At 47.8% G+C, this 22,699-nt stretch overlaps 1 protein-coding gene across 5 annotated transcripts in view; it reads right to left on the bottom strand.

Moving 5' to 3' along the window:
- Window positions 1-22,699, bottom strand: part of PAX5 (paired box 5) — a 137,747-nt gene that overhangs the window by 100,319 nt on the left and 14,729 nt on the right. For all 5 annotated transcript variants that reach the window (XM_032096910.1, XM_032096907.1, XM_032096908.1 and 2 more), the window contains exons 3-5: window positions 22,308-22,505; window positions 18,241-18,305; window positions 16,112-16,240 (exon numbers count right to left, since the gene is read on the bottom strand). In XM_032096910.1, coding sequence (XP_031952801.1) covers window positions 16,112-16,240; window positions 18,241-18,305; window positions 22,308-22,505 — 392 coding nt within the window. The remainder of the gene's footprint in view (window positions 1-16,111; window positions 16,241-18,240; window positions 18,306-22,307; window positions 22,506-22,699) is intronic.

A 22,699-nucleotide genomic window follows, 5' to 3' on the forward strand; every position in this document is an offset into this window, starting at 1 on the left:
GTCTCAGAAGGTGAGAGGGTGGCCAGAGCTGCCAGAGATTGTAAACTGTTCCCATGACAAACAGGTGCACAAGTGGGCTTTGACACGTGGTGAGCCTATCCAGTGGCTGCAGGTGAGCTCTCCTTACCTTGTAATGGGGATGGGGACTGTACCTGTGCACATCCACCACCCAAGCAGCACTTGGTCTCCTCTGACCTGGGGAAAGTCTAACCAAGACATGGTACCTGCTGGCACCTACACCAAAGCAATGTGTTAGACATCACCCTGTCACTGCTGCGGCCTTCCAGAACCAGCGGAGACCTCTGCCACAAGACCCCAAAGCATCACACTTCACAATACATACTCCATCACAACACAAAACACATACTCCATCACAATATCCTCAAGCACCTCTGCCCATGCCTACAGGGAGAGAGAAAGGGAATGGGACTACATTACACTAATGGGGCTGGAGGGCTTGAGGTGAGCATCAGTGATCAAATCAAACGTCTCTGGCAGCCAGAGACTGACAGCAGCAGTAAGAATTGGGAGGCGGGGGGCGGGGGGGGGGAAAGGAGGGGATGGACCAAGAAGGTAAAGCAGAGTTGAAATGCAATCAGGAGGAAAAGGTGAATGCTAACCACCAATGAAGAACCCTCAGTTGCAACCACACCTGACCCAGCAGCACAGTAGTGATTAAACCCCTCCAGCCCTGCCCACGCTGCCTCTGACTTCCCACACAGTGCATGGGTTCACCAAGGAAAAAAACCAGAGGGCACATGTCCAAGAAAAATCAGCTACAACCTCTCTAGATGCAGAGGCAGCCTTTATGCCTTTACCTCCATTGCTCCCCAGTGGTGCAGACACACACCGGGCCCATGAATGGGTGCAGAGAAAGGGACACACAGGGGTGGAGTATGAGAGCAAACACATTGCCACATGTGCACCTTCATCCAGCCAAGCACTGAACATAGTGTAATCTCTTATCGGCCAAGTCCTACCTGTTACAACTGTCTGTAATGAATCCAAAAATTATTTGGCAATTTAGAAAAATGCAGGTGAGTTTATTCTGGGCCCACCAGGTACCAGGGTGATTGTCACAGAGTTGGCAATTATCTTCACAACAAGGTTTTGGACAGAAACTGTAAAGGTTTAGCAAGGTGTAAAAGCCTGTGCCCATGTATTTGAACAATGCAGTTAGAGAGCAAGAGAGCAAGCTATGAGGAATGCACCAGTGTGCACATACACACCTATAACTGTCTCTTCACATAATATGTATATACACCGCATGTATATACATGCATAGTGACCATCAATATTCCATCTGTCCATCCAAATAGCTATTGTAGAGATGTCCATAAGGAAAAAAATCAAGGGTACTAGAAAAGACCTCTTCACCCTTGGCAATGTTGATTATTGACTGGTTCATTCAGTTCCTGATGGAGATAGCATGATTGCCTGGGATGTACCTTGCAGGTTTCTAAACTGAAGGCTCCAGAATCAATTTTGTGGTGACTGGTTAGATGTGACCAGGTTACAAACTCAGCATGGGTGTCAGGAAGCAAATTCAAGTAGCACCATTACTTTTCTTTTAAATATCAGGAGTGAGGAAACCCTCCTGGCTGAGCAAGTCATAGGACAGAGTAGAGATTAATGATTTTGACTTGTTTTCATCTCCAAGGTGACAAACAAGTACACAGCAGGTCATGGCTCGTGGTGCAAAATGATGCCGAAGCTCACAGCTTGCACGGGAAGATTTATCAGTCCTGAAGTGAGGACAATGCCAACAGCTTCCGCTGGGTGAGGCTGGCTTGGCTGGAGATCATCACTTTCTCTGCTGTCTGAGACGTCCACTCTTCATGGTGGCTATATGCTAAGGCCAGCACCTGCACTATGCCAGCTTCCCTCTGGGTCTGCCCAGAGAGGGGCAGGACAGAGAATATGAGCTCTTGAAAAGCTTGGCAAGAACTTGCCCTTGGTGGCCAGACCTTCTGCCCCAGTGGTAGCCAGGAAAACTACACGTGGATACTCCACTGCCAAATTTTCCACTTCTCTCAGTGGTGAGGTAGCACCAATATCACACTCCAGACTCAAATCATCAAGTCAACAGCTCCATTTTCATCCATGACATCCTAGAAGAAAGCATTCTTGGGAATTTGCTTCAGCTGTGACAAGGATCTGGAAACCTGACTCAGCAGTCAGAAACAAGACCAAGAGGTTCCAGAGGTTTACCCAGATTTGATACACCAGACACTTTATGAGGAACCATGAGAGATTCCAGCATCGCTACATCCTGACATCCTTCTTTAAAGTAAACTGACCCTGTAAGGTGCTGTTGTGGTCAAACCATCAGGCACCAAATGCCACTGCAACAAGTAACATATAGGTGAAAGACAGGGAGAATAGGTAAACTGAACAGTTACACAAATTTAAAACTCAAAGACACACACCTAAACTGTTCCAAAATAATCTTCCTTGGATTCAGGCATGCCTATAATTATGTTCCTCCCATCTCTGAGCACTCGTAACAGTCCTTGGCTACTCTCCCCATTGCCATCCAAGGCCATAATGGATGGGGACTGTTCTTTGTCCCCTGACTGGCACTAGGCAGAAAAAGGTTCTGCTCTACCACAAAACCTCCCTCTTCCAGAAATTCCAGCTCCTGTGTCCTCCTGCCTGGGAGAAAATCAGTGTGAGAATGGGGAGAGAATGGCTAGGTGCTCATTCTCAAGGAAGCAACTGCAACCCAAGGAATCAGAGAAGAAAAAGACTGCTACATGACTGTTTCTTATTAGTTGACTTACAGACAAAAAAAGTCAGGCACTGTCAAGCATGAAATTTTATTGGGACAATAGAGATGGAATTGCCACTGCTGACAGCAATGTTTACAAGGGCATGATGTGTCGATGCTGCACAGCATGAAACCAGCAGCCCCGTCTATCTCTGTGAATTGTAACAAGAGGCAAAATGTCCCATTTGGGACAGATAAGAATTGTACCACCAAAAATAACCTCTCAGATGTAAAATCCATTACAGGTGGATGGAAGGAAATGCAGAGGAGCCCAGTTGGCACAGCAGGAGGTTCCGAGCTCTCTCCAGCCACAGCACATAGCAAACATGGTCTCTGTGAGATGACTTGCCAGTGGGTTTGAGGGCTTCCCTTCACCTCCAGCCAAGAAAAGGTAGAGTAAAGGGATCAGGAATGTGCTCCTCACACCATAGGCTCTGACCTCCAGACAGAATGTATTACTGAAGGGTTTCAAGGCAATATGCAAGATATTGGACCATCTGCTTGCCTTCAGTCACTCTGAGCTCTGTTATCAGATTGCTGACAAACCAGCACCATTTCTGAAAGGCCTGAGTTTTTTAAAAAGCCTCCACCACCAAATCTGTCTAACTTAAAGGAATTGTATTCAGGGCAGTCTGGCAGCTGCAGTCCAACAAGCCTTAAAACCGCTCATTTTGAGACCTTCCAAAGATTAGTTGGACAGGAAAATGTCCCAGGGATAGCAGCTGCAGAAAATTGCATTGCAAGGAAAGTGAAAACAGAAGGAGTACCTTGACCTCAAAGTTCAACAATAATTGTTCAGAACTATAAGGGGGAAGGCTGAAGCATGTTTAGGCAATATAAAACATTCCGGTGTCTTCCCATGAAATGCCCAGCCACCATGAAGCCTTTGATGTGCACACTTGTGCATCGACTGCTCACAGCTTCTCCCTCAGGGTTGTTCCTTCTCTCTCTCATGATGCACTGAAATGCAAGAACAGGATATGTATCCTGGCCATTAGGTGCAGCAGTGTGGGAGTGAAACCAGTGCCCGCTCCAGCAGAGCTATGTGACAGCTCATCAGGCAAGACCCAGCACCCCAGCAGTTACTGCAGCAACAAGGGGAAATGAGGCTCCGTTTTGTGAGACGGCCAGCACTCAATCAAAGCTGTTCTTACAGATGTTTCCTCACTGTAAGTTTGCTTTCTTCATATTTTTTTGACTAAAAGGTGATGGCACTCATGTAAAGCATCTGAAAGAATTAGCCTGTGATGCCATCGTTCGACAAGAGCAACATCCTATAGACCTTGTCCTGCTCTGCTAATCATCATCTCTGAAGTCCTGGTCTAGTGGAAGGTGTCTCTGCCCATGGCTGGGGGGTCAGACTAGATGGCCTTTAAAGGTCCCTTCCAAACCAAACCATTCTGTGATTATATGATTGTAAGTCCTATGAGGGACATCTTTTCCCCAGCTCTCTACCATTTTGCAAGATGTCAGAGAACCACAACGACAGGGCTGCAGGAAGTTTCTAAACAAATAAAGTGCTGATGGTGGATGCGTATCTCTACTCAGCCTGTGACCAAAGAAAATCAGAGAGCAGCTGATGCAGGCTAAAAATGTTTCATTGCAGCCACCACTCTGTAACAGAGCTACAGGGAAGCAGTTTTATGAAGACGGAGTGCCCATGTGATCAGAAAACCATCACATTTCACTGGTGTTAGTACCTGACAGAATTTCAATACCCTGACCTCCACTGTAGACATCTCTTTTGCCATGCTCAAACCAGCCAGATCAGTCCCCAGCTGATAGGAGATTTTAACTGGATTTCCTTTCAACATAAGACATCTCAGCCAATTATCTTTGATTTCTAACCTCCACCTGTAATATGTCTGCAGCAGCAAAGGAAAATCAGTTTCCAGCTAGAGCTAAAACCTTACAGGAATTATCATAGGCATATGTTGACTACAAATATCTCTTAGCAGAATCTCAGATGAGATAAAACATTGACAAGCTCCACACTCACATCTTATAGTCATCTGAAGAAAAGACATTGGCTGCTTTCAGAAGACCAACTGCTCCTCCTGTCACTGAAGTCATGGGCACCATCATGTGGACAGTCACTGCCCCAGAAGCAAGAAACCACAAAAACAATGAAGAAGCTGTGGAGGCACTGTCCCATGAAGAAAATGGAGACAGCAAAGGCCAAGGCTCTGAAACTGACTCCAAGCTCAAGAAAAGTTGCTCCAGCATTATGGGGGGAGTGCAATGGCATGAGTGCACTCTTGTCATGACAGAAGAGCTGGAGTGCAGAGAAACATACCTGCGACCACCTGAGGCAGACTACTCAGAAGCATACACAAAACAGAAAAGGTCTAGCTGAATATCTAGTTGAATACCATGAGTAGTTGAAGGTGTTCCGGCCCATAGTGGGGGGCTGGAACTAGATGGCCTCTAAGGGTCCTTCCCACTCAAACCATTCTGTGATTCTGTGATTGAAAGGATATGATATGGGGAAACAAGTTGCAATCAGTCTTGTTGCAGAAGTTCAGCAACACACCAGTGCAATACTTCATCTATCAGACACTCATACATCCTACTGGAGCAGGTAGGGACACTCATCTCTAGATTTTCCCAATTAGGACTTCCTTTTCCATCTGTGAAGTGTTCTCAAGTAAAAAAACAATAAAAAGAGGAATTCGGCTTTTTGCAGCACATCTGTGTGCTCATAAAATACAGCTTTTGGTGATTGCTGATGATGACTGTTGCTGCTCTGCCTGAGTTGCTGGATGTCTAGAACTCCAGCACCTGCACCAGAGAGCCACTGGGCAGGCACAAGCTGCCCATGCCTCAGGAGATGCAAGGTATATGCAAACAGCCTGAGCACCAGGGGGCTGATGGCACATTCCTATGCCCTGCACATGCCACCTACACTTCAGCCAATGCATGTATGCTGAGGACTGTATCTTCTGCTGTGTCCAACTGCAGTCCCATGCCAGAGCAAGCCCTGACCCAAGGTTTGTCCTTCAGCACAAGACTCAGCAAGGAAACCCCCACCTTTTGTAAGCACTACAGCTCTCTCTGAGCTCTACCATATCCTCATCACTACGCCGTGACAAATGTGTGAACGGGCTCTTCTCACGTTCTGGCAAATCCAGGAAACACAGACAGCCTGCAGATATGAATCCAATGTTCCTGCAGACTCGGTATGACCAGCTATTCATATAATTAGCTAAAACCACACAAAAGGCAAAATGCAGTCACCAAGTCTGATGTAAATAATCCCCAATGCAACTATTCCGCAAATACCAGGAGAGGTCAAAATGGGCAGGATTCAAGCAATAATGCACAGCCACCTCTAGCAATAAACAACCCTCAATGCAAAGAACACATACAAAAGACATGGCAGACAAAAACTGAACTGGAGAAAGCCACCAGTCTCAGGACACCTCCATTTTCTGCGTCTCACTGATTTTGCTGTGTTTGCTCATGGGGAAGTTCCCCATCGGCAACAACAGCAATTACAGCTTACAATATTAACTCCAGAGCTTCCCAAAGCACCAACAGAAAAAGAGGTTTTCCACTATCATTCAGGATTTCGGAAGGCTCTCATTTCAGTCAAGGAAATAATTCTGACTTTAAAATCACAGTAAGCTTGAATTGCTTGAACCAACTGCGACAGCAGCAGATTTCAGTCCCTACATGATAATCCTGGTACTAGGGCTGCATGTTGTGCAGCCATGGAGAAGGCAGCTGACCTGACATTATCTACTGTTTACTTCTTCCCTAGGGGCAGGAGCACACTTGGGGGAGGAGGGAGACCCTGGCCTAGCCACCCTGGTGGTCACCCCACTGTACAGATGGAACAAGGCTATGGAAAATCCATTACAGCTGCTGGGGCACAGAGAAAGCCTGACACAGAAATACATGACACTTGGAGAGCTCCTGATACCACAGAGGTGCCAAATCATTTACTTAATGCCTTGGTGTCAGACCTTTCATGTAGGAATATAGCCCCTGCCTCTTTCCAACCACCGCCTGCAACTGGCCAAATCTCTCTTCCAGGGTAAACGAGGCTGAGCCACTGCAGCTCCCCTAAGCTCCCCTCATCTAAAACATGTTTGAAATTCAGGCATTTGTTTTAACAGTGCAGATGTATGCTGACCCAAGAGATGCTGATGTACAAACAGGGAAAATGGGGAAAATCCAGAATCTGTGATCCTCTTCTCACAGAAACACCTTGTTCAAGAGAGGCATGTGAAGGAATCTAACCACCAAAAAGCCAAATAATCTTTTCTTGATTTTGCTCTTCAGACTTCTCTAAAATCACTATAATAATTTAAAAGGTGGAGTACTAATTGTGAAAGTTTGTGAGTAATATAATTTATCCATTGTAAGGCAAAACTTTGATCACCTCTCTCTGTATATACATATATGTGATAGATGCATTAGAGACGCATAGATACACACTCTGTACAGGCACATAGGTACGTACATATGTGTGTGACTGCACCTCAGCCTTTCCTCCTCTCTCGATTCTACCTATTTCTTGATAAATCAGAATTACTCATCTTGATCATGACTTTCCTACTTATTTTATATTAGCATTTATAACAAACATCCATTAAAATTGACAAGTCCTGCTTTTCCACAAAACTGCTTCTTCTTTCAGAAATGCGTTCCCACAAAAGGATCCTGGCCAGCCCCATTACTGGCACCATCAAGAAGATCTGACAAGTCACCTACCCCTAAACTGAATTTTAGCTAAATCTATAGGAAGAGGTTTTTCCTTGAAAAGCATCTAGCAGTCGACAGCTCCTGATGAGAACAGCTGGAGCTACAGCAGGGCTGTAAGGAGTGGTAGAATTCTGGCATTTTCATTAACATAGCTCTGAGAAAATCCCTGCTCCACTGAAGCTGGTGGCAAACTGGCAGGTCTTCACCTCAGAGGCAGAGGAGAGCTCTCTAGAAAATAGGAGCCCCAGGGACTGCATTAGGAGAAAAGTGACAAACATGCTTGATGTGCACACAAGACAGCTGGGAACCCTCTTGCTCCGAAAGGGCAGCTGCGCTGGCGGGGAGTTTTCTTGCACTGAGCTGCGAACAGGTGAGTGTCACTGAAGGCCAGGGCAGAACCAGTCCATCCCTCACACCCCTCAGACAACAAGCCATGGGGACATCCACATCTGGGGACAGCTGCCCACCAGCCACTGCCAGGCACCCAGCCATTCCCATGTCCACAAGGATCCCACAGAGGTCATGAGCTAGCAGCAGAACCCCAGAGTGCAGCAGGGATGCCAGCAAACCCAGGTGTCCAGCATGCTAGCAGCTCAGGGCATCACAAGGAAGCTGGGACTCACACTGACAGTAAAGAACATGGAATGCTCCTCTGTCTGACAGAACTGAAGATTGTACCAGGAGGATCTCAGCTCACAGGATCTATCACCTTGCTGGGCAGAGCCCTGTCTTTGCCTCCCCAGAATACTGTGCTGCCTCAGCATAACTCAGGCGAACATGTTGCTCTCAAACATCAGAACAGCTCTGTTTGGAGGCTGAAATGGCTTTTTGCTTAATTTCCATTAATTTAGACACACAGAACTTTCTCAGAAACTGAGACTACATTATTTTAATGCTGTTGTAGTGGAGACCTGAGGTGTCTTACATTTATTCTTTTTTCCCTAGAATTTCATGAGGAAAGAAATTTCAAAGATAAATCCTGTGCCAGCTGCGCTGCTCCTGTTAATGTCTGGGATGGCTGGATCAGCATCAATAAGCCCACAGATGCAGGGTGGCTCTTGGAACACTCAAGGGTTTAATTCTTATGCCCTGGGGCAGTCAAACTCCTCCTCCAGATATCCACAACCATCTACGTTTCACACTACCACTGCTTATGTCAAACCAATGTCATCCACAGGTGACACCATCACTGCTGGTGTCAATACATCATCCATGAGTTACATCATCCCTGCTGGCATCGAATCACCAGCATGGCCAGAGTCTGCTGCCAGTTTAGCACATTCAGAATGGACCATGTCAGGTACACAAAAGGCAAAGGCAAAAACTGAAAGAAAACTCCAAGTGTTCTCAGAAATTATGCTCAAGAACTGAAAAATGAGCTTGCAATGAAATGTTAAAAAAATAAGTAAAACCTCCACCAAAAATAGATCGCTTTGGATATAGCACAGATGAAGCCATCATTGGAACGCAATAGCAAAGCCCACATCAAACTCTATTTAAAATTATCATATCAGTGTCTGTTTGGTGAGGGAAAACCATCTCTTCTGAGGAGAGAAAGAAATGATGGGACAAATAGCCCAACCCATTCTGCAACTCAGGGAATAGAACCCTGAATGCAAAGGACAGTCTACATCAGCAGGAGATATTCAGATCAGCACTTGCCGACCCTGCAAAACCTCATTCCCTTCAAAAGCTTCATCTCAGTGTAGTCACTGGACTTATTCCCTGGGGTAAAAGCAACTCCAGAGAGTAAGCACTACTGAAGTGGGGCTAGAAATCATTAAAGCAAGCTCCAGCACTTCCTGAGGACTCTGGAGGGGATTTCTTTCTTTTTCACCTCTTTGTGGGCTTGGAACTCTCCACTTGTTTCACCTGATTGCCTGCAGTACAGTTTTCTGATTTTTATGCATTTTCTCACTGCCTCTTTCCAGCTATTGCTGACTTGGCAGTTGGGTCTTTGCATCCCAGGTGCTCCACATAGGCGTCTCCCCAGCAGTGAGATAGAGCTGGGAGGCAAGGTCAGCCCCCTTCCCACTCACTTGGCAGTGTCTCTTCCTACTCACCACTGCCCAGACAAACACTTAAGTCCTTTGACATAATAAACTTGAAGTTTCTATTGGCAGCTGGTTTTTTTTCCTCTCCATAACCTTCTGCTTTTTTCCCCTCACTCTTTTTCTGTTTTTAACTGTTTCCTTTGCAGTTAAGATTCCCAAAGGCTTCAGTCCTTTGCACATCACTGGCATGCTGCAGAAGACCCCAAGAAAGAGCTAGAGAGGATACCATCAATCCCCAGCACCATCAAGCTCTGGTCGCTATATGATGTGAGCCAAGTAATACGGACTTAGGGACCTCACTAGTGGTTAATTTATGCACTGAACTCCATCACCTGCTGGCTGCAACATGTGTTTTTCTCCTGCTGATGCTGAGAGTGTGGGTAGGCAGTACAAACACCTCTGTGGGCTCTGTCACCACCCATACGCCTAGGCCAGCACCATGACCCCTCATACAGCAAGTCCTCCCTGATGGAGATGCTCAAGCACCCCAAGTCAAAAGTGCCTTAACTGTCTCAGGAAACCACAAAGAATAAATCTTGGGTGGGTGGAAAACCCACCCCTTTTTAGGAAGGCAGAGGGCTTTTACACCAGAGCAGATGCTCACTAGAGGTGTCCTGGGATGAGCAGGACCCTGAGAGCACACACAGAGCCAGCACTGACTGCCAGGAAGAGGGGCATCTGAGTGGACAGAGGAGTCCCACATTCCAGCCCTCAGAGACCAAAGATTCTGGTATTTGATGGAGTAGTATCTCCATTACCAGGGTACCTACAGTAAGATCTACATTGCCTTTACAGAAATTTGGAAAGCCATAGCTGGGAAGGGGGGTTTACACACTCATGACTAACTTCATGGCTGTTAGGCCTCTCTTTATAGCCCTGGGCCCTCCAGGGAGTTACAGGCTGGCACAGCAGCTCTCATCACCCAGGGCTTTGCCATGGCACAAAGCTCAGTGACGAGGTGGGAGTTCTCTGCTATCATAGATAGGACACCGGGACCAAGAGGGCAGAACAGGCATATGTTTGTCTCCATCATAAGGAAACAGAGCAGCAGAATGCCCCTGGACAATATCCATCTGCCGCATGTACACACTGCAAGTCATGGCACAACCTCAGGCACAGAGAGGTGGACATCGTACCTGACTGTTTTGGGAAAAGCTTAGCAACAGCTGTGGTTCTGGTGTTAACTTTTAAGGAAGTGGATTTAATACAAAAGCAGAAAAAATAATTTACAAGCCTTTCCAGCAGCCTCCTAGAGTTGATACCTCGGCACATTGTCCCTTGATCACAAGAAGAGATGACAGAAGAACCTGGCAGCATGTTGGACTCCCTTAGGAGGCCACTGGCCCTCTCATGCAGTCTCCAAGACATTTGTGCCCACAGCCCTTCAAACGTCTGCCTAGATGTGAGTGTAGTTCCTTATTTCTGTCCCTCTGGGAAAACATAGCTCATGGGCCTGGTATGGAGGAAAGACACAATATACAGAAACATTCACTCATACTGAGTTGTATGCTTTGCTTTTCTCTGTCCCTCTGTCCCCAGACATGTCACTGACTTGGTGAGGTCTTGTCCACCTTTGTCACTGCCGAGCACTTCCCCAGCTGATCTCAACAGTGGCCACACTGCTGGTGTCATTGGAAATATCCCCATCAGCTTCAGTGCCCAGGTCAGCACTTGCTTGGATAGCCAAGTATGCCTAACCCAGGGCATCCCTTCATGAAAACATGGTGACTGTAAAATAGGATGGTTCTGTAGGACATTGGATTGCACCCACCTTTGTGTGCAATCCTCCTCATTTCCTTCTCATCTCTATTAGTGTCCCAGCCCCTCTCAGAGGCTTATTCTCTCAGATAGAAGGCTGTGACCCAAACACCTGGGAACACACCATATCTGTGATTAAAGACATTTCTCAAAGAGTTCTGTCGAGGAAAGAAAGCACCAGCACTTACATCATCACACCACATGATGACAGCAGTGTTGGATTATAGTTGGTGAGAATGGAAACAAAACAAAACAACTGGTACAAATGGAAGTTTCCTGGCACACTGCTTTCAATTCCCCAAACTCCTCCACTGCTGAGAAGTCTCTGTTAATATTGAATTTGAAATATGATCTCTGCAGCTCTTCAGTGCAGGTATCTAAATCTGCCTAACCTCTCTTGCAGGAAGGAGGGGCAGGCAGGGAGCAGACACATGCATTCTGTGTGGCACTTTGTTGAGGATGTCTTGCTGAATTTGGGCAGACTGGGCCCCAGAAAATTTGCGATCAGGCTCTTATGGTTGCACAGAGCCTTTTGCTTGAACCAGCTGCATCTATAAAAGCAAAGCACACAGGCCAACTGGTCTAGCACAGCTCATGTGCCTGTGAGGAAACAGATTATCTTCCGTGACACCATGGCTGCACCTGATGTGAGCAGTGACATGATGCCCGTCTGTGCCAATCCCTGCATTAGAAAGGGTGCCAGCTTGCACACTCTAACATTGTGCCAGGGCAGTGATAACCCTACAGTGGGTTTTTGGTTTTGTTTTTCTTTTTTTCCACAAGTTGGATTTTGATGATCCTTGCGGGTTCCTTTCAGCTCAGAATATTCTACGATTCTAGCCATAGCAGGATGGGCCATATGACATTTATGCCCATTGACAGTCTCTATTTTAATAACATACAAGTAATGTTGGGACATGACAGGCATCCTGGACTTCCAGAGAAACAACTGTATGCAAGCAGAATTCAGACTGGCTTAGCTGCTGCTGTTCGTGTTCACCTGCTGCCCCTATTACCTGCCAGTATTAAAGATTCTGCACATTTCTGTGTCAGAAGTGAAGGCACAAGCATACTTCTGGAAGGTCAGGCACTCACACTCCAACACAACCTGCATTTGCTCCAAAAGGGCATTATTCCCCTGTGGGGAAATGGTTCGTGTTTTGTGTAAGGCAAGGAGGAGCCACAAGAATGGAGATTCTTGTAAGTCTTCCAAGTCTGTTCATAAACCCACTGGCAGTCACTCTCATGTCTCTGCAAGAGTATGGGAACAGGATTCTTGCCCCAGCCCCAGGCCAGCTCTGACAGTATCCACAGCTGCAGCAGAGCGCAAACAGCAGCTGCCTGCACAGAAGGCAGGGTTTGCATTCAGACATGCTCAGACTGAGCAGCTCGAGCCCTCTACAGACCAGTAAGCAGAGGGCTGTGCACAAGGTCCAACAGAGCTACACCCAGCATCTCCCCACAGCAGCCAGCATCACCCCCACACACTCCCCTTGCTCTGTGAACACTCTTGGAAAGGACCAGCAGGCACAACATGATTCCCACTGAACACAGGTCTGGAACTCTTTGAGATGCAGGAGTCCTTTGGTGGAGGGATGTCACTCTTCCATTGAGCAGCCGCAGCTCACAAGGACATCCCAGGTGGGAAGCACATCCCATGCCTTAGGCAAGCATGCTTGCTCCAGGATCCCTCAGCTGGCATGACACAAACACAGCAAGCGTTGTGCTTACATGTGGGCGTAAGCCCTTCTGACATCTCTTCCAGACCTGCACAGCTCTGCAGGATGGAGACCAGGGCTAGCAAAGAGAGGAGTGAAGGGAGAAAGAGGGCTGGGCTCTGCCTTGCTGTGCACTGGCCCTTCTTCCCCCATCATCCTCCAGAGCACTTATGGCCCAGCAACCTCCTTCATCCCCAAAACATGTCCTGAGAAGCATATCTGCGCCCAGTCTGCTAGGCACCCACCTGTGGAGAAAAGTCTCTTTTGCCCTCTTCTCAGTGCTCGACAAGGATTATTTAACCCCACTTCAGAAAGCTTTGACTTCCAGATAGGGGATGCTCAGCACTTCCCAAAATATGTCAGGTGTCCATCATGAAACCACCAGCAGTCCCCCAGCCAGCTGTTGGTAGTGCAGTGAAACCAGCCCCTACACATACGCTAGCTGTCAGCATTGGATGAGCATTGGAGTCAGCTTGCTCTGACTTGGGGTCTCGCCCTAAAACAGATCCCATTGAGAGCAGGCACCCCACCATGGTCACTCTGTGCATCCCTGTCACCCACCGGCACCTCTACAGCCCTTCCCTGAACTGTAGGGCTGGGCAAACTTGCAGCCATTGCACCTGAGGAGGCAATCTGCAGGCAGAACAGCAAGAGCTGTCCGGCATCCTCCACTGCTGGAGACTGCAGCGGCTGCCTGTATCTCTGCCTCATTACGGAGCAGCCTGCTCCTCATGTCAGTCTCCAGTAGCATGTCCTTTAACCAAAAGTGAAAGCAACTGATCCCCCACGAAGGCACATCTGCTCCAAGTCCATATTACAACAGGGGAAAAAATGACACTTTCAGCTATATAAACCAATAAAGACTGTCTGATTTGCTTTGCCCCTGTTGCTACCCAGCAAGCTCCCCACTGGGTTAAAGACTGGTGACATCTGCTAAAAAAATGTCAAGAGTGAGGAGAACAAAACTGGTTAATGAATTATATCAAGGGCTCTGTGCAGCTGGAAGGGTTAGTCCACCCCACCTCATCCCCAGGCTGAGGGCAACCAGGATGTCTGGACAGCACTGCACAGCCAGTGGCTCCAGGAAATGTGTGCAGGGAGGCAGAGCAGCAGGCACTCACTTTCCAACAGCTACAGAGAAATGACATAATGTGAGGGGCTCTCTGTGGAGACAGCCTCTCCAAAGTCAGGAAATGGTTAAATTAGCTCTGTCGCTTGTGAATCTACATCATGATACAGGCCATAATTAGGTGACATGCTTCTCCTCTTCACATCAGAGAAACATAAAGCAGATACAGAGCCTTGGGACACCTCCATGGGCACAATGCACTCAGCCCCACCTATCCAGCTTGTGCCAAGCAGGATAGTGAGGGTGTTAGGGATGCTCCTAGGGATCCCCCCAACAGACAAAGATGTTGGAGTACCTGAGTATGCCTCTCCAAACCTGCAGCCCTGAGTCTATGGTAAAAGCAGTTCAAACAGCCTGCTGAGGACAGCATTATTGTCCAGCTTAGGAGCTCAAACCCCATGACTCATCCTGCCAAACTGATGGGGGTTGCTTTAGCAATCACATGCTCATTTCTGAATGCGAACTGAAAAAAGCTGAGTAGGTTCTCAGCTCTACTTCTGGAACTGCTTTTGCTTTTCAAGGAAACAATCCTTTTCTCTGCAGTTAAAGCAGCCTTCTGATAGGCACCCAAAAAATGGCTCTGTGGCACAGGAGCACATGTCAATACAGACAGCCTCTCTCCTGACCTGGATGATAAAATACAAAACTTCCACCCTACCTGCTTTTAATGCATATATTTAACGACGCATTTATGACCTGGATTTGGAAAAAAATATCAGGTGTACAATCCCAGAGTTAAGTAACGATATATTTAGCAAGAACCTGAGCACAAGGAGTTTTATACACCCACCATCAGATTAGTTCCCCACATGGCTGAAACTGGCCCCACCAACCTCTTGCAGTTTCTCTCCCAGTTCAGTAAATCTGGGTCTACTCTGCAACCTGATCATGTGTTTCCACTAAAGGATGCACAGGCACATGACCCTGTTTGTACAGCTCAGGTGCCAGGCTGCTGATTTTAGCTGCGTTTTCCCCAGGGGAGGGGGGGGCAGGTTGGGGGGTGCCACTAAAGCTTCAGCCCACCCACCCACCACCCTCTCCATCCAGGAGCAGTTGGGCAGCAAGGGACAGTGGGGGCAGTGCAGGGATCTGGACCTGCACTTTTTGCAGGGCAGTGCTGGACCTGCACCAGCAGCAGAAGCTGAGGAACATGGGTGCTCAGCGTGACTCAGCAGGAAAGGCACTCACCCCTCCTCCACATGACCTCTGCATCCTCAGCTGAAAAAGCCCCACTACAGTTCTGGTGTGCCCTCCACTACACAAATTGTGTCCACTGCTATGGATTCAGCTTCTCTCTGTAAGTTGTTCCAAAATGAAAGTAATGCTCTAAACTAAAGGTATTTTAATAAGACACCAACACAGAATTTCCCCTCTTTTACCTCCCACTCTATCTCTGGTGGCCTTCTCTCCAAAACAGTGTTTTCATTAGGATGCAGAACAAAACAGGACCATACACCCTGTGTGGATCTGAGGGGTGTATCAACAATATCCAACCCCAACTAGACTGTGCTTACTTCTGCCCTCCTAGACTGACAAATGTCCCCAGTGAAGAAAGTCCTGAGAGAAGCAGCATAGCAGATGTCTCTGCAGTTAATCTTCTACCACTTTACAAATATTTCTTAATTCAGGTGGCCACAGAGTCAGCACAATAGTGTCCGTTCCCCTATTCATTGGCAGGAGGGAAAAGTTCCACAGTGTGGAGGAGGGCCTGGCTCAAAACTGACACACTGACATAGCTTTCCAAAACACCTGGACAAGTCCCAGCTCCTGGCCACTGGGTTGCTCTGATGGACCCCAGCTTGTCTGTGACCTTGGCAAAGTCCTGCTGAAACAGAACCAAACTCCACTGCACTCAACAGAGACGGCAGATGTCCACAGCTCCATCACATCACAAACACACAGCATCCGCCCCAGCCCACCCCTCTGGCTGTGCAGCCATGCACACCCCCTCCCAGAAAACAGCTCCTGCTACCTTCATCCCGCTTGCGCTTGTTGCTCTCAGTGCCGGGGGAGGCAATTCCCAGGATCCCACTAATGGAGTAGGAGGAGCCAGCAGAGTCAGTGGTGACAGAGGACACCTGGGTGACAGATCCCGTGGAAGCTGCAAGGCAAGGACAGGCAGTCAGTTGCAGGACAACATGGGCACCAGCTCACCCAAAAGCCACCAGCTCTCATGGCATAAAGGAGGTGGGCTGGGGCTCAGCTGGCCATTGTGGCACCTCCGGCTCGGGAAGAGCCCTTACCCACCCCAGCCATGTCCAGTCCAATCCAGCAGCATTCCACAGCAGCCCAGCGCAGGGGTGAGAGCAGAGGCATGGTCAGCCTTTGCCCCCCTCACGAGGGGTTAGGTCTATGTGCTGTGGGATGGGAGATGCTTTTCCTTAGCAGTCAGACACCCCATCTCACACGAGGCTCAGTGAGCTTGGAAAGCTCATTGCTTGGGATGGCAGAAGCCCTCCAGTGACACAGCAGCCCATGTCACCAGCAATGTGGACAGAGCTTGCTGTGAACACAGTCATGCAGAGAGAGGAGCTGCCACAAGAGGGTTCTGGAGACAGGAACCTCCTGGGAGCAGAACAACCTTCACTTGCTGTGCTAGGTGTGCAGTCTGCATCGTGTTAAGACCATGCCGCCAGCCTTTGGAGACCTTGCACAGCTGGGGTTGCCCAGGGATCGATGGCTGAAAGACCCTGAGGTTCCCCAAAATATGACCTAAATCCATTATGCTTTGCAAGAGCCCTCAGAAAAGGGTACTGTTTGTGTCCACCGGGGGTGGTCACTCATGAGCAGCCTACACCAGTCTGGATGTGCCAGATTGCACTGCAAACACTGTTCTTGTGATGCTGTGGGTGTCTAAGGCTTCATGGAAGCAGGCAGAGGAGGGAGCACCACCATCATTTCCCTCAGCTTACAGTCTGAGTCTGTCCTGCCACATCCCTACATCCTAGAAATCATCATGCAGACCCCAAGGACAGGATGGGGGGATACACTGTGGGACCACATGGAAGACCCCCAGACACAGCTCACACAGAGCAAACTCATGTCAGGAATCCCTGCTGTCTCTATCAACTCTAGACCCTGAGAAACAAGATTTTTCTTCTCTGTTCTCGACTTTCTCATGAAGAGACAGCATTTAAGCCACCACAGTGAGATAAAGGAAGATTTCTGAGATTCTTTTGATATTTTCTGGAGAGAAAGGCTGAGGGCACAGGGTCTGCAGTATGGATCTGCCGACAAACTGAAAGAATGCAGGCAGCTCTGTGCCTCCGCTCCCTTTCTCCTGGTGCCAGCACACCTTGGCCAAGAGAGAAGCGGCAGCAAGTATTTCACCATATCACAGGTGACAGCATAAAGGCAGAGAGAAACTAGGGCCCCCACACCACTTCCTGTGAAGCAAGGGCTGACCTGTGTCCTGATGGGTTTCATGGAACAGGACAGAAGGAGAGCAGCCCTCAGCTCCGACTGAGCCCCTCCATCCCTGCTGCATTGCAGCACAGAAGCAGCCACCCTCCTCAGAAAGACACCATCAGCCAGGAGAAGGGCTGAGGGTGTCTCGCCAGCCTGGGGTTCTCCTCTGGGTCACCCTCCACCAGCATCACCTCCCTCAGGGTGCAGCATCACTGTTCTGTGGCTGAATTAAAAGTTCTGAAAGTTTTGCTACCTCTTCACTCAAGACTGCAAGTGCACAAAGAACTATGGAAGGCATGGTTGATAGTTGAAAAAACACATTCAAAACTACTTACTGACTAATGATGCAGAAAATGTTATGAATAAGTATCCCTTTCTTGATTTATTACTTTAATTATCTGACATTCTATAGACCCCTATTAGTGGGGGTTTTTTGGTTTAGATTTCAATTTTCTGTCTCATGGTGAAAGCTATTTATCATAATAATCAGTAAAATTCAAAACCTTTTAGAAGTATTTATAAAATTCATTTACTATGTTCAGCCCTTGGAGAATGACAAAGAAGGCACATTAGCACGTGTGCTGAAGTGTTTTATGCAGAATTATCTGTCCATAAGAATGATTAAAAGTTCTTCAGAATATTTGTAACCCATTATGATTTTTTTTAATGTATTTTAAAAAAAGTTTTCCTTACCTATGCTGTGACTGGAGGCTGGGACCTGCTGATTGGGTGGCTGCTGCACCTTGGTCCGTATGATCCTGTGAGTAATGGAAAGAAAATGATCACTTAGCTAGCATTAGGCATGCAATGGCAGGAGGCATTAGACACTACTTTTTCAGCAAAGGACACCAACATCAATACAAAAAATGCCTTTCTGCATACGTTCCCTTTGTCATTCACTGAAAGATCAAAGTTTGGCAGGTGGACCCAGGACCACATTTGTGCCCCCAGCCCCTGCCATTAGAGTCATCAGGGTGACATTCCACAGAGTCACAAAATCACACAATGGCTCGGGTTGGAAGAGACAGCAGTTGACAGTAGGTCATCTCGTCCAACCTCCCTGCTCAAGCAAGGTCCTCCCAGAGCACACTGAACATGCTCGCATCCAGATGGTTCTCAGGATGCTTCAGAGTTTGGTGCTTTGGTGACTTTGAGGACCCCATCCTCACTGCCCAGGAAAGAGATATCCATTGCTATCTGGGCAACCATCAGGCCAGTACCCCCTCTCCTGGGAGCTTGGCCCTTCTGAGCCCAGAGGTCCCAGCAGCCTGTGGTCTGCACTCTTGGGTGCTGGGACACATTTGCAAGGCTGTTCCTAGAGCATCCCAAGTATAGCACTCACATGGCTAGAGGCACTTGGACACCTCGGGAAAGGATCAGCTTAGCCAAAATATTATTTTGAAGAGAAAGCATTGGAATAAATGCTAATCTTAAAGCTGAATGACTACATTTATCATCACAGGGTACATACAGTCTTTGCTCTGATTGATAGTGACATCAATTAGGAAAAATTCAGAGATAAAGGTAAAACAGACTGCATATGTGGTGGTGCAGGACAGAGGGTACCTGCTACAAAGGGAGATTCTGGGTAGATGCTACATACATTGTTCACCTGCCCATGCGCTATGAAAAAACAAAAGACTGAGTCAGCAATACCTCTGGAAATCACACAGCTCTCCCTCAGGCTGTGGCAGAATTGGAACAGGCTGGAAGGAGGCACACCCTTGGTTCACCACACATCCCCCTGCCCCAGGCACTACTGTTACAGCAGCAATGCCACAGTGAGCATTTCTCGTCTCTGTGCCTGTCAAACTCTCCTCCCATTCCTGCCTGCCATGAATTTGACAGACAGGAGAGGAGAGGAGTTGTCAGGTGGAGTGGGCTTGGGGGTGAACTTGCAGGAATACACAGCAGTTCCTTGCTGGTAAGTCCACCATAAACAGGCACAGGGACCACCAGTGGTGAAACCCAACTCCATTCCAGAAAAGAATGCACTGCCGTCCCCTTCCCCTCCCATTCCTCAGAGGTGTCTGATGGAGGCTGGCAGAGGTTTGGCCTGTCCACAAGCCATCTCTCAGCTGACAGCGCCAGAGTGAGGCTGTTGCATGTCAGGCACAACCAGGAGATGGCTTCCAGCAACATAGCCCCCAGAACAGCCAGCCCAGTGTGGGGGACAGGAACAGTTGGGACAGCACCTTTGGTGGGGGAGCACGGCCAAAGAAACAGGACCCTGCATGGTCAAGAGTGGAAACAGCCCCCGGCACAAGGCTGTCATGGTGAAGAAAGGGTGTCCAGGGCCTTCTGACACATAAACATCTTTATCTCTGGAGGAACAGAGACTGGAGCATTTGAAAGCAGCAGGACAGCTCTCAGCTGATTTGAGCAAAGCTAATCACAATGATTAATTCAGTCTTAATCACACAGAGTTTCTTCTGCTATTGAAGAGTGGCCTATTATTACAATTAATGCTATTAATAAATAAAAATTATTATTATTATTCACTCTTACATGGGGGCAGCAGCTCAGACTTGTCTGCTAAAAGGCCCCCTCAGTAGCGGGGATGAGCTGCGAGTAGTCCATCCCCATAAACTCTAGTGTTCCACAGAAACAGCATCAGCATCCTCTAAGGGAACAACACAGCCCTGGCAAACACCCCCTGCACTCTGGAGAACCAGAAAGAGAACCAGAGCAGTACCTCCATCCTCCCCTGTGCAGAAATGGTAACTGCAGCAGGACAGGAACCACTCAGAGAGATCGTTGTAGGCTTAGGTTTGTGCTGACCAGGCAGCCCCTGATTTGCACCTCAGTGGTGAACAAGAATATTGTGGGCAGCGGCCTCCTGCCTTCCCCACCAGCAAAGCCCCAAAGTATATACTCAATGTTAAATATGAGCATAAAACCCACAGACTGCTGGAACTGTAGGATTTAGCATTAAAGCAAAGTGTTTTGATGTGAATTCCAGGTTCTTTGTCACATGGCTGTTCAGTCTGGGTTTTCACAAGGAGCTCCTAAGCCAGCAAAAACAATTCTCTGAGTAAACAGATTGACTCAAACAGATTGCATGCATTTCTTAAAAGGGATTGCAAACCTTTGAGAAAAGATCTTAGCCACAGTCACAAGCAGATGAGAAAGAATTAGATTTACAGACAAAAACCTTGGTGACAGATCATGAACTGGGTTTCTGATACAAGGCCAGTGAGGGTGTGGGCATTATGAGTGTGGAAACATACAAGGACACAGCAAGTGGAACATAGAAACTGGCTCAAAATATGACTGGAAGCTACTTAAATCTCCCTTTTACCTAGAGCTGTGACTGCCTTTTTGGTAGTTTTTTGGAGGACATTTGAAGTTCTCCAACACAAGCACAGGACTGCTCACAGCAGCCATGATTCTGACATGACTCGTTGACATTAATGGAAGCAGAGCTTCTCCTTAGGTATTTGATATTTTCCTTTGGTTTTCCTGGTGTGTGTAATGTTTCTCAAACCCCCTTTAAATCTAAAGACACCACGTTCATAGAGTTACTCCATGCTGCTCTGGAGCCTCCAAGTCAGGGGCTCCCAAGCAGCAAAGACCGCACATGAACAGCCCCATTTTTTTTTTTTAAATTCCACAAACATATGAGTCGACATTTGGTCTGTCAAAGCAGAGACTGCACTCCCCGCTAATGCTGGGGAAGCCACTCCAGCTACTCAAGCGGCAACTCCATGAATGCAAATCAGATTGGGATAGCCAATAAAAGAATATTGCATCAATTTATTTCACGTCTGGACGCAAATGAGACCTTTTATAGCGAGCTGTATTCGAAGAATTTGCATGCAGTTGCACAAGTGAAAATCATCTCACCAGCGTGGGGAGGAGGAAGCCTGGAACTTAAAGATTAAAGAACTCTGCTTGCCAGGCCCATGGGTGCCCAAGAGCTCTGCTATCCAAGTATTCGCCTCTTACTGTTGCTCTGGCAGGGCTGGAGATGTCACATAGTATTTCACTGGGTTTTTCCAACATCAACCTTACATGTCACTTGACTCAGGAGGAAATTGTGGGCACAGAAGGTGTAACGGACAAGGCAGCAGTTTAGAGGCCCTTTAGACCCTTCTATGACCCCAGCCCTGACTTGTGACGCCATGGCAGAACTCACAAACATGGGACTGAGTCTCCAAATGAGATTCCCCTGCATCTTTGCAAAAGCAATTCAAGGCCACTTAGGTTCCCAACATAAAAAGCAGACAGCAGAGGCCCTCAGACACTACCAACCAAATTCCCCCACTGATATTCACACTGAACGTAGGCCTGGGCCAATGTCAGCTACACCAAATGGGTGATAGAACGGTACCTCAGACCCATGCCTTAGGTCCCTTTCTTTCCCAGGCAGCTGCCACCCTACTCAATGGCCATCTGAGCTTCCCCCCAGGGCAAAGCATGTCCCACTGAACACCCACCCTATAGAGCAGAACTAGGGCTTCACTCATAACAAACTCATAGGGTCATTCCCAGCAAGGTCCTCCTACTCACAGAGAGGGGAAAGGATGGAAAAGAAGCAAAGGCTGGCAGTGGAACCTGCCCACTCCTGGGAAACGCTCATCATCCATGGTGCTTCAGCCACCGAGGTAAGCCCAGAGCTGCTCCCTAGCCCCAAGTGCCCTAGGGAAACAGGAGAAGCTGCTTTTCTTAGAAGCAGCCCCAAACACCCAGTCCTACTAAAAGACAAAGACATAGTGACAATGCTTCCATGGAGCATCCCACCCCACACAGAACTTTACCTGTTAATGGAACTGACGCTGGGCACAGTGTCGTTGTCACACACTCGTTCAGCAAGGAGCCTGTCCCTGATCTCCCAGGCAAACATGGTGGGATTTTGGCGTTTGTACTCTGCAATTTTTTCAACGACTTTGGGTGTGGCGACCTTTGGTTTTGATCCTCCAATCACTCCAGGTTTAATACTCCCGGTTTCATAATACCTGGGACAACATCCAAAACAAAGCTTTGGTTATCACACACAGACAGAGAACATGCTCTGAGATTTATAGAGAGCATCATTTCAAGGTAACTGAACCCCAGCAAATCCTGAGATACATCTTCACTTTCACACACACATTTCCTGCCTGTGTGGTTCTTTATCACCTAATAGATTAACTTATAGTAATTGGAATTG

Source organism: Corvus moneduloides, chromosome Z (assembly GCF_009650955.1).
Source record: "Corvus moneduloides isolate bCorMon1 chromosome Z, bCorMon1.pri, whole genome shotgun sequence".
Taxonomy (NCBI): Eukaryota; Metazoa; Chordata; class Aves; order Passeriformes; family Corvidae; genus Corvus; species Corvus moneduloides.